Genomic DNA, 11997 nt, shown 5'->3' with positions numbered 1-11997 from the left:
TAAAAAGTACTCTTTCGAAATCGTGAATAACCAGAAATGGGACTATGTTGATACGGAAGAGGCAAAAGCAAGAAGACAAATGCGTAGCACTCCCTCTATCCGGAAATATTTATCATTAAAATGAATAAAAGAAGATGTATCTAGATGTACTTTAGTTCTAGATACATCCTTTTTTATTTATTTTGATGACAAGTATTTTCATACCAACCTCACACCAGCACGCAACTAAATCGATTTACCGTTCAAAGGCTCGGCTACAAATTTTATGGTTGCAACTGAACTTCCCAGAATTTGGAAGGTTAGCCTAGCTCCGAATTGCGATTAGTAAATCATTTGATTTCAACTATAAGTTTAGTGCATTTCAAGGTATGTTGAGAACCCAAGATAATCCCGCCGGTTTGATTTCACAGCCTATTCTCAATTATTGGTTCCATTCATACAGCGCAAGAATAATAAACAAAACGGAAAATCCAGTAACTATTACCGCATGCTCTATAAGTTGATGGGAGATGTTTTCTCTCCAAGTTTCACAAGTCAAATGGCAAAAAACATGGATGTTAATCATCTATGGTTGAACATCACAAGGTATAGTATCAATCATCGCTGCCTGAATCTATATCAGAGCTTGCCCTTTGATGTGCTGCTCCGTTTGCAACCTTACCCTTTCCCTTCTTTTCTTCTTCCTCGTCCTCACTGTACTCGCTCTCGTAATCGTCATACTCCTCTTCTTCCTCCTCCTCTTCCTCCTCAATGCCATCCTCTGCCACTGGCCCTTCTTCAGGCACATAGGTTCTTGTTCCCGCGCGGCTGCGCTTCAGAACCTTCAGCTTAAAGCTAGTCTTGCTGTCACAGCCTATCCATGCGTCGCACAAGCAGAAGGACGTCAGGTTGTGATTGCCCTCTGATGGGGCTTGGAACTTGCCCATCACCAGCCTACTGCCTTTCTTCACTCTGTCAACCGCCTCCCTAACTGCAAGTCCTATTTCCTTTGGGCTTGCTCCCAATGCTTCCTGGGTATCTTGTATAGCTTTTGACGCTGCAGTTATGGCGGTAGCCTCGTCCATGAAGCTGATTTTCTGGGATAACCAAACTTCGTTTGACGCTGTGTCTGCTAGAAGCAGCCAGAAGTTCTCTTCCCTGTGGAACGGATAGAAAGGAGCATGGGGAAGGGCAGCAGTTAGCCCACTGCGACGCTGAAGTGAGACCCAAGCATACATTGTGACAACATCACCCTCTTGTATGCCCTCTTCTCCTTCAGTTTCACATTTAATATCCACCTCAACAGTAGGAATCATCTCCAGTACAAGCTCTACATCCCGAGCTTCTTCTTCTGAAAGTCCAGCTACCTGTGTCAGCAGTGTGGCACGTTCCACCTCCGACATATCGCAAAGTTCTTGGAATGCCCTGATTTTCTGCGGTTAAAAATAGAATAAGATGTTACCCTCCAAAGGACAGGCTACTGATTTAGCCAAAATAAAAGTTCACTCTGCTTTTCGTACGAAAACTTTAAGGTTAAGGGAATACCTTGCGGGCAATTTTTTTGACAGTTGCTTCAGTAAAATGTGGCAGCTGCAAGAAAGGTGCTATTCCTTCTGAATTACCTCCACCAGCTTTTCGAGCACTGAGAGGGACAGCCTAAGATATGTATCCAAGTCAAATTTGATTAAACTATTTCCATTGCCATCAGTGGTGACAAACAAGCTTATGGAAGAAAATGTAACAACAGAAGCCAAAAGCTAAGATCAAAAGATGTGAAAGCACAGATGAACTACAACCCAATTTTGCTAACAGATGCAGATGAATGCAATGGTAATGGACTGAGACAAGTAAACAGAATGCGAAACAAACACATGCAGTGTCACTGAGACCAGAAGGTGTCTCATTGTTCACATTGCCATGGTAAACTACCACATCAAGGTGAGTTAGCTACATCCAAGATCCAGCTTCAAAGTAGGCGTTCTGGCCAGATTTAGAGAGGAAAATTATACTCATGTGTACAGTGTGGCAAGATAGTCCATGCTGGAACCTTTCTAGGGTTTCAGTGTTGTGGATAAGTGTGCCGAGGCATCCGCGCAAATTAGGAAAGAGATGTGCAATTTCTTAAACACAAAAAAAAATGAAGCTATGGAACGATATATAGATGAGGAGAATGAAGCTTTAGTTCAAAAGACGATCTGTCATCTACACAAGATGATTTGAGGCCTATGCTTTGCTAACAGTTATCATGTTATGCAACTTGTGGTGCATTTATGTTACAGCTAGCTGTTAAATCTCCTAATCGGCTGCCATATATTACTCCCTCCGTCCCAAAATTCTTGTCTTAGATTTGTCTAGATACGAATATATCTAACACTAAAATGTAACTAGATACATCCGTATTTAGACAAATCTAAGACAAGAATTTTGGGACGGAGGGAGTACATATTTATGCGTCTAATAAGGCGTCGCATCGCCTTACGCTTTAAGTACTTAAAAGGTGAGACGGTGCTACAGCACCTCACATCACATCACCTTACCGCCTTAAAAACATTGCATGGATCTACTATGCTCAAGACATAAACTGCCTTGCTGCAACTTAACACTTGCAGTATAACTGGAGATATCTAATCACCCTTCCCAAGTTGCGATCAAATGAAAAACTGAACAAGTATACCAAACTGACAGAATTCATTCCGTGTTTAGTGAACCATATGATTCGGCCTTTTAACATCAACTTAATGACACGAACCACTAAATGGACAAGATTTTGAATAAACACTAGTCATCCATGGTCAAAAAGGATGGTGCCAGATCTTATAACATCTAAATGTTGGGATGGACAATTAAACTGATGGGTTAGAAGATAAGTTTAGAAGTGAAACAGACCAGATGAATCTAGAAAAATCTAAGATAAACACAAATTATAGTCTACACCAGAAAAGTTTAATGTGGAACAATATATATCGACATATACAAATCAACAGAAACATGAAGTTATTCATCAGAAGTAAGCTGAAGTAAAGGCACATGGAGAACTTCAAAATACCTGAATTATACTTTGAGACAGTTCAACTACACCAATTGCAGGCCTGAGCCATCCAAAACCGTTGGGACTCCTCGGTAGAAGTGCAATCTGCGAACCAATAAGTATATAATTTATGAGCCATCAAATACTAAGAAGAAGAAAAAGGTACACTGAAGCAAAAGCGAAGAAAAAGAATTATAACAGAGTGCAACAAAGAAATTCCCCCCTTCTTTTATTGAAGCACTACGTGTTTAACGGCTAAGGTTATTTATCAAACAAAAACTGTCAGCTATAGCAATGTAAACTCAATTAGACATGTGATGCATCACGCATTCGGATCTCAAGACTAATGACTGATTCATACTTAAATGTCTCGACACCACAAGATTAATACTAACAGGCATGATATTGTCTCACACAGAAAATCAAGCGAAAGTCTTATTTGCATAAACCAGACACTAAACATCCCTGCCATAATGCACATCTGTGAGGCAGGCTCACCTGTTTATATACAGCTACAACCATGAGACAAAATATGGAAACACACTTATGTGTTAGTTAATACAGTAGTACGTATTTTCTACAGAACTAGTCAATAAAAAAATATAAACCATCACAGCTCCACATTTGAAACTTCAACAAGATCTGTCAATTAATCATCCTACATCATACGCGCGAGTCATATTGTGCCAATGTAACCAGACGGGCAAACCCACCCTTACGGTTTATTAAAGGTGTTAACTACGACCAACGTATAATCAAAACCAAGTTACAGAAAACTAAATGTACATAAATCATACCATGCATGTGTCATCTAAATGGTGTATTACTTTTAGTACCTTTCGATATCTCATGGATAAATTATTAGGATTAAATTGCCACAATTTATTAATCATGCTCTGTGTAAGTTCGAATGGCTCACTAGTATTGATAGCCATCCTAAACATCAGCTATTGGCACAACAGTTAATTTAACCAACGCGAAACCCACATCAACTGACCTAAAGCTACCATAATTAAACACAGCAAGATCACACAGCATAAACAAAAGACGGCTTATTAAAGGTGTTAACTACAAACAACGTATAACCAAAACCAAGTTACAGAGAACTAAATGTGCATAAATCACACCATGCCTGTGTCATCTAAATGGAGTATTACTTTTAGTACCTTTAGATATTTCATGGGTAAATTATTAGGATTAAATTGCCACAATTTGTTAATCATGCTCTGTGTAAGCTTGAATGGTTCACTAGTATTGATAGCCATCCTAAACATCAGCTATTGGCACAACAGTTAATTTAACCAACGCGAAACCCACATCAACTGACCTAAAGCTACCATAATTAAACACAGCAAGATCACACAGCATAAACAAAAGACAGTTGATATGCAATTGTGCCTGTCGTAACTTGTAACAGCTTTTACTCATAGGTCATAGTATGGGGAGAGGAGACAGCATGTGCGAGTTCACAATTAATGAAGACAAGCCGGTGCGAGTTCACAGTTAATGTGACGTTGCTGCTCCTCTGGACGGCTTATGGCAGCGGGTGGCTGCGCGGGCGTGGGGTGACGGCGGCTTTGGTCGCTTCAGCGTGGATCCTGTGGTCTCCAGCGAGGAAACTGGGACGGCAGGGCGTGCGCAGATCCAGCGTCCTTGGGGCAGATCTGTCCTCTTGCGGGTTGAGACACACGTCATGGCAGGAAGTGATGCAGCTTGTGTCTTGCATGGTGGTGCTTGGTGGTTGACTATATGCCGTGGATGGAGGGTGGTGAGACAACGGTCGGTGGCGGCATGTTGTTTGCGACGTATGGCTACCCGTGCTCTGATGGATGGCGGGGCTTGATGCAATGACGTTGGGTATGGTGAGCTCCAAGTGAAAGCCTAGCACCAACCGGATCGATGTTGAAGGCAGATTCGGACAGTGTTCGCCTCCTTGGAAGGTGCCGTTGTGGAGCCCCTTCACCTCCCTGTCATATGGATCTCGAGTTCTCCGGCCAAGGCCGGAGCGGCGTCGTACCTGTGCCCCCTCCCCCCCCCCCCCCGGTGTCGCCTTGGCGGCTTTGTCCTCTATCAAGCACCAAAGGCTTGTGCTGTCTTGCAATTTTGCCGTTGGCTAGGCAGGTGCGCGCCCTCAAGTCCGTTGTGGAAGCTGAAGCGGCGGCCTCCAGGGAGCGCCTCTGTGTTGCTGGGTGTCGGTTTTGGTCACTTGGGTGGTGGGGCCGTTGCCTTGTCTAGTGCACGGCCTCGGGGCAGGTATGGAAGCCCGAGCGGCAGCTCCAGAGAGAACCTTTGTGTTGCAGGGTGTGAGTCTCGTCACTTGGGTGGTAGAGTTGTCGGCTTATCTAGGACGCGCCCTCAAGGATGGTGAGTGTGTTGTCGACTCTGGTCGGTTGGATTACAAAGTTGTCGGCTCGCTTGGGCGCAGTCTCAGGGCTGGTGTGTGTGAAGTTAAGTTGCATCGGTTTTAGGCCAGTTTCCTTATTAGGTGGCCAATTCTCTTCTTCTATATTTAAAGGCAGAGCTCCTGCCAATTGCTCAAAAAAACAATTAACAAAGAAAGTAATTCAAAGAGAGAAATACAATCTTGTACCTTAACTAGTTCTTCCAAAAGACGAGGCGCAAGTTCAAGCATGTGCCTGTAATCTTTTACTAGCGCTGGTGTCAAAGCAAATGACTCTCGAGTAAGATGAGCCTGAATCAAGAGTTCCATCTGAAAAATACAAGCATCAAGGATTTGTCAAATCACAAATATCATTTGGTATCACAGCATGCACCAACAAAAGACCAACCTTTACAAGTGATGGATGCTGCTTCCAGAACTTGGCTTGCTCTGTTCTAATATTCTTCAAATCTAGATTTAACTCACTTCTAACTGCTACAAACAATTTCTGCAGGGGCTCGTCATCACTGCGTCGTACTGGCATCTCCATATACTCTGCAGCCTTGATGAAGACATCCATGACTTTGCTGGAACATGCAACCAATAGTTCCATTGATCAAATGTGGTAAAATTGAAGAACCCATAATTCATAACAGAAGATGTAAACCGACGAGGAAGTTTGCAGGCATTTGCTTCACTAGTTATATAGGTTGCCTAAACAAGAGATCTTTTAGACTACTAATATTGATCAGCGAAAGTAGGTTTCGTTATTATTTATTTAAACAGGGTTTTCTCGGCTATAAATCTTATCATCCAAAATTAAAGGCAGTGAGTTATAAATTTACCGTGGTGTTACAATATGAGTTTTGGAACCATATTATGCCCAACTAGTGGTAATCAGACAGGTAAAAAAACATCATGATCACTGAATCAGATCAAAATTCTGATCATTTTGAAGCTAGGATGACAAATCATAATGTGAACTTTAGTATTATCTTTGATCCTGTCCCAGTGCTTATGGCACTGTTAGTCGCACATTTGACATTGTCAGGAGTGCTTCACTTTAACAATAAAATTTGCAATGTCTCATGTCTAGTTATTTGAAAGGAAGGAGTATTTTCACTTCAGCTGCTAAATCTTCTCTAGTGAACATGCCATATCATGAAGCCAATCAGCAAATATCAAAAAAATGGAAAAACAAATGCCCAAATATCAAAATTAAATGTTTGTATTTTCATACCTTGGAGCTAGAGATGGCTTCATAAAGTAATAATAAGTGGACAGAGTTTGATGCATGACATAATTTCCAGTATATTTTGATGACCTTGATAAATAAATAACTGCTATCATCAAGGGGAAGAGTATGCAAAGCCCCACAATTCCTAGAAGCATTATCCCGCCAGATGCACCATCCATATTCAGCAAGAACTTGGGCAAAGCGATGCCCATTTGGAACCCCTAATGCACATATATAATAGAATATTCATGTTAGCTTCAGATGTTATAGGAAGGGATTAGCTTTCCACTAATCCACTAAGTGTTACAAATAACTAATGTTCATGTTACCTGGCGCCCATCTGGATGACCATACTTCTCATAATTTTCACGAGATATAGGATCAGTTAACGCCTGATACGCCTTGGAGATAGATTCAACAAAGTATGTATGGGCCTCTGGGGAAAATGAAGAGCAAAAAATTAACACAAACTAGACTTCTACATATCAGACAATCAACTGTGAAAGAAGTGTGAAACACATTTTACCAGGATCGGGATTTTTATCAGGATGGTACTGAATAGAGAGTCTCCTGTATGATTTCTTGATTTCATTTTCTGATGCCCCTGGTTCAAGTCCAAGAATGCTGTATGGCTCAAATACTTGGACCTAGTAGGAAACAAAATCATATAAAATCAATTATTGGGATCTTGCCCTTGTGAATTTCAGGAAAAAATCCTTCACACTTCAAGTACAGCATTATTTATGCATATAGTATCCAAAATTAACTAGCATAATTACGATTGAGACAAAGATGAACAATCGGGACTTTGCAAAAAATGCTTCTAGGAAATAAACCTACCTATGCTTGGATACAAAAACAAACTAAGTCCTGAAATCTACAATACCAAACTTCACAACAAGGTTTCTGCGTATGTGATTGTTTGACAATGTTCAAGAGAGTGAAACATTAGTGAGGCTTCAGAAGAATAAAGGGGAACTAAATCAGCACAAAGATATCCTAGCCTTTCTAGTATATCCCAACAAACTGGCTGGGCATGCTGCTACTAAAAAGAAAACGGTGACTTTGCTGCATCAAGGAACTGACAAAACATGAACATTGCGGTGACTGCTCTGGTAGGATAAAGCTGAACGTGAAATGAGTTGTAGTTTTGGTTATCAGTTTATTTCAGTATAGTCATCTACTAATGGAGACTATTCTAGGTGAAGGAGCAGACAAAAGGTCACATGAGTAAGTATTAAATCCTTCTGTATCTACTAGTTCACAGCAGAGAAGAATTGGAGTTAACTGCTTGAACAAAAGAAAAATTGACAACATATACCAGCCAAAAGTTACCATACCTCGCGGCTGCTGAGTTTGATGTAGTAAATCAGGAAGATCACAACGATCCAGAGAAGCAAAATGGTAAGGTTGCTCCACGTCGAGAAGTTGGATATCTGCACGACAAGAATCACAATACGATCATAGAGGAGTTAGCACGCACTAGAATTCTACTGCTAGACTCACGCAGAACAAACAGCCGCAACCCGCCCACCTTCTTGTAGATCGACTTCCGGTACTTTCCGGAGCGGTGGCACCCGGAGCAGCGGCAGTGGATGGTCTTGGCCTTCTTCGTCGCCGCGTGGCACAGCCGCGTGATCGTGTACGGCACCAGGGGCAGCGCGATCATGGTCAGGATGAATATCAGGAAGAGCGAGCTGTTCTCCTCCGCCGCCGCCATGGCTGCTGCTGCTGCCTCCCTTACTCAACTCACGACTGCGACGGAAAGAAAAACCACGGAGTCAGCGTGCGTTATTAGAGCGCGGCGTCGTGTGGCGGCCGGCGGCCGGCTGCGACGGCTCACCTTGGCCGGGGCGAGCGGGGCGTGCTCCGAAGATCTGGATATCGAAGAAGCGGATCTGGTCGCCAGGCGAGGAGGGGCGAGATCGGGGAGGAAGGCGGTCGAGATAGGTTTTGCGGGGCCAGATGCGGCGGGGCCTCCCACCAGGACACGGAGCGAGATGTCAGTGTGAGACAAAAAGGGCAAGTAACTGGTTTTGACTTGTGACCCAGATACGGCCCGGAGCGCGGATGGTAAGCGAGGCCAGGCCTTCGAATCGGCTGGTGATTCGCCTACACGTTCAGCTGTGAGCCGGCCCACTACGGTGGTTTCTTCGCACCAGTTTTATTTTTTTATTTTTTTTACCCTAAAAAACCAGTTTTATTTTTTTCTCGAATATGCACGAGTGTGCATATCATATATTAAAAAAAAGGCAAAAAAAGTCTCCACCATAATTACACGGTTTCTTAGTACATATTACTCCTCACTAGTCTCCCACCTCTCCACCCTATTAAAGAAGGGAGTTACATTCCCTTTCATTAGCCCGGCCGATGCCCACGGTTGGCCCTCTTGCCTCACTCTCCCTATTAGATACTCCAAGTAAGGGCGCGCCCCACCAAAGATAATACAATTCCTATGCTTCCACAACTCCCACCAGACTAGCGCAATAATAGTACGAAGATCTTTGATGCTCATGCCTTCTAATCCTTGCTTGGCCACAGCCCAATCCGCCAGCTTGTCCTGTTGAGTGGGAGTCCAATCCGGTTTGCCCAAGGCCTCGCAGATCCTCGCCCAAACAGTCCTAGCAAAGACGCAAGTGAGTAGAATGTGGTTAATGGTTTCATCCTCCTGGTCGCAAAACGGGCACGCGTCTTGGTGTGGCAACCCTCGCCTCGCTAGTCGGTCCGACGTCCAACATCGGTCCTTGAGGGCCAACCACGTGAAAAGCCTGCACCATGAGGGTGCACGTGATTTCCAAGTTAGATCCGTCATCACGCTTCCTTCTCGACCCCAAAAGCCAGCCGCATAAGCAGATTTCACGGAGAACTGTCTGGTGTCCCACGACCAAACCAGCTTGTCAGGCACATCCACCATGGGCTCCCAAGCTGAGAATAGTTGCCATATCAAAAAGAACTCGTGCAGCACAGTAGGTCCTATGTCCGGGCCAACGTCCAACGCCCAACTCCCATTCTCCACCGCTGGTCCAACTAATCGGGAGTCTCTAATGCGCTTTGGAACCAAGTTGTAGAGGAGCGGTGCAACCTCCTGAATCCTGTTGCCATCAAGCCAGCGGTCCTCCCAAAAGCGTGTCGTGAGCCCAGAATTAGCCACACTCCTCATGGCCGCCATACAAAGCCCCATTGGCTCCTCCGGGGCCTTGATCTTGAACTCTCTCCATGGCCTCGTCTCATCAGTCCTCGCAAGCCACGACCATCTCGCTTGCATTGCTATGTTCATCCAACGCAAGTTTGGCAAACCAAGGTCACCTGCCCACTTCGGTGTGCACACCGCATCCCAAGCCACCGCACAATTGCCACCGTTAGCCTCCGCGCGTCTACACCACAAGAAACCTCTGCAAATCTTCTTCATTGCAGCAATTGTTTTCATCGGTAGATCCAGCGCCATCATTGCGTGGATCGGCATGGCACATAGCACCGATTGGACCAAGGTTAGTCTGCCACTCTTTGGCATAAGTGATGCCTTCCATTTTGGTAGCTTATTAGCCATTTGATCCACCAAATACTTCAACTGTGTCGCCGATGGCCTCCTTAATGAGAGTGGCAGCCCCAGATACTTGATCGGGAAGGATCTCAAGGGGAACTGGAGCTCGGCACATGCCATGGTAATCTGGTCCTCCGAGCATCTAATAGGAATAGCTGCCAATTTTTGCATGTTGATCCTCAGTCCCGATGTTTCGCCGAAAAGCTCCAAGATACACTTGCAAGCCGCAAGATCCACCTTATTCGGTTTGACAAATAGAACAACGTCATCCGCAAAGATTGATAGTCGCTTCTCCATGCCCACACGCGCCAAAGGTTCCATCACCCCTCGGGTCACTGCTAGTTGCATCATCCTTTGCATCGGCTCCATAGTTAGGATGAAAAGCATTGGGGAGATAGGATCCCCTTGTCGTAGCCCTTCGCACCAGTTTTTATTTTAGTGTTTTTATCTTTTATTATGCCACTACTGGTTGTGTATCACTTTGTCTAAAAAAAGTTGTGTATCACTACTCAGTTTTGCCATTAGAAATTACGGCTACTCAAAAGTGCCATCATTCCATGAAATGCTTGCTCAAAATGCCATTAGATATCTCAAGAATTTCATTGTTTCATTAGATGTTTGCTCAACAATATCATTAGACATTATTATTGTCAAGTCAAACTCGTTGACCATGTTATATGACGAAAATACCCCTATACCCACATGTCAACTCTCTCTATCTCACAATGATAAGTGTGGACCCACTTGTCAGAAGTAAGCAAGCGAATAATTTCAGAGAAAAATAAGAACGATGTTAGGATCAAGTGGGACCCACACTTTATTGTAGTGAGATAGAGGAAGGGCCGACATGCTCGTCTATAGGTGTTTTGGTCATTATAACATGGCAAACAAGATTTGAGCTCAGTAATGGTGTCCAGTGGCATGTTTGAGCAGGCATCTCACGGAATGATGGCATTTTTGAGCAGTTAAAATTCCTAGTGAGAAAACTGAATAGTGAGACATAACCAGTGGCATAAATGATAAAACCCTTTTTTTTGGAGATCATGAGTAATTTCTCCTATATAAAATGCGCTAGCTTACTCGCCATTATGAGCGATCTTCATCGGCCATTCCTTCTGGTTCGCACGATCTACCAGCGTTCATACTTTTTACGACGTTGTCAAAGACTCGGCCATCCCTCCGGTTTTTACATTCGCGTTTCACTTTTCTGTGCATGACAATTGGGCCTCATTACCTATTGCCTCGAGCGAATGAGGTGAGTTTTTCCTCCTTTCGGTGTGGATGGATTAGCGAACAAGAAGGCAATCAAGGTGAAAATATCTCCCTCATCATCACCCTCCCTCTCTCTCTCTCTCCCCTCGTCTCTTTCCATCCCGCTCCTCTTCCCCGTGTCGTCGCCTCCACTTCCCCTCCCTCTTTGTCGGTGTCAAATCGGCAGATCTTGGTAGGGGGTCCCGAGTTGTGGATCTTGGATCGATGGGGAACAAGACACGATGTTTACCCAGGTTCGGGCCCTCTCAAAGAGGTAAAACCATACGTCCTGCTTGATTATATTGAAGTGTATAGGATGATTACAGAGTCGATCTACCACTTTCCCCTCCCTCTCGTCGCCTCTTCTCCTCTGCCTCCACCTCCTCCTCCACTGCCTTCACATCCGCCTAGCATGGCCTAATCACATGTTCTGGACGAGGAGGATGCGACAACCTGGGAGGTGATAAGGAGGCGACATCTTGGGACACGAGCAAAAGGAAGCAGGTGGTTCTCCTTTCATGGTGGCGTCCGACTTGTCGGATCTTACTGGATAATCCCCATCCTCTTGGGTGTCATATGCC

General features: G+C 44.2%; 1 protein-coding gene across 1 annotated transcript; it reads right to left on the bottom strand.

The window, feature by feature from the left end:
- Positions 1-453: 453 nt before the first annotated feature.
- Positions 454-8631, bottom strand: ATERDJ2A (DnaJ / Sec63 Brl domains-containing protein). Its single transcript, XM_048701179.2, has 11 exons — positions 8468-8631; positions 8159-8379; positions 7965-8060; positions 7151-7271; positions 6954-7060; positions 6628-6845; positions 5797-5974; positions 5598-5717; positions 3026-3112; positions 1525-1635; positions 454-1412 (listed from the first exon to the last, which is right to left on the bottom strand). The coding sequence occupies exons 2-11, from the start codon at positions 8342-8344 to the stop codon at positions 594-596; spliced, it is 2043 nt and encodes a 680-aa protein (XP_048557136.2). The 5' UTR covers positions 8345-8379; positions 8468-8631; the 3' UTR covers positions 454-593.
- Positions 8632-11997: the final 3366 nt, after the last annotated feature.

Source organism: Triticum urartu, chromosome 2A (assembly GCF_056163025.1).
Source record: "Triticum urartu cultivar PI428250 chromosome 2A, HENAU_Tu73, whole genome shotgun sequence".
Taxonomy (NCBI): Eukaryota; Viridiplantae; Streptophyta; class Magnoliopsida; order Poales; family Poaceae; genus Triticum; species Triticum urartu.
The sequence above is the reverse complement of the archived record's forward strand: the minus strand, read 5'-3'. Positions and strand labels throughout refer to the sequence as shown.

What these genes read in the sequence shown, in the direction of transcription:
- ATERDJ2A (XM_048701179.2), bottom strand. Translation starts at nt 8,344, where the DNA reads ATGGCGGCGGCGGAGGAGAACAGCTCGCTCTTCCTGATATTCATCCTG. An exon ending in TCAAACTCAGCAGCCGCGAG is followed by an intron (nt 7,272 to 7,964) that starts GTATGGTAACTT and finishes GTTTCCTACTAG; the next exon opens with GTCCAAGTATTTGAGCCATA. An exon ending in TGATAAAAATCCCGATCCTG is followed by an intron (nt 7,061 to 7,150) that starts GTAAAATGTGTT and finishes CATTTTCCCCAG; the next exon opens with AGGCCCATACATACTTTGTT.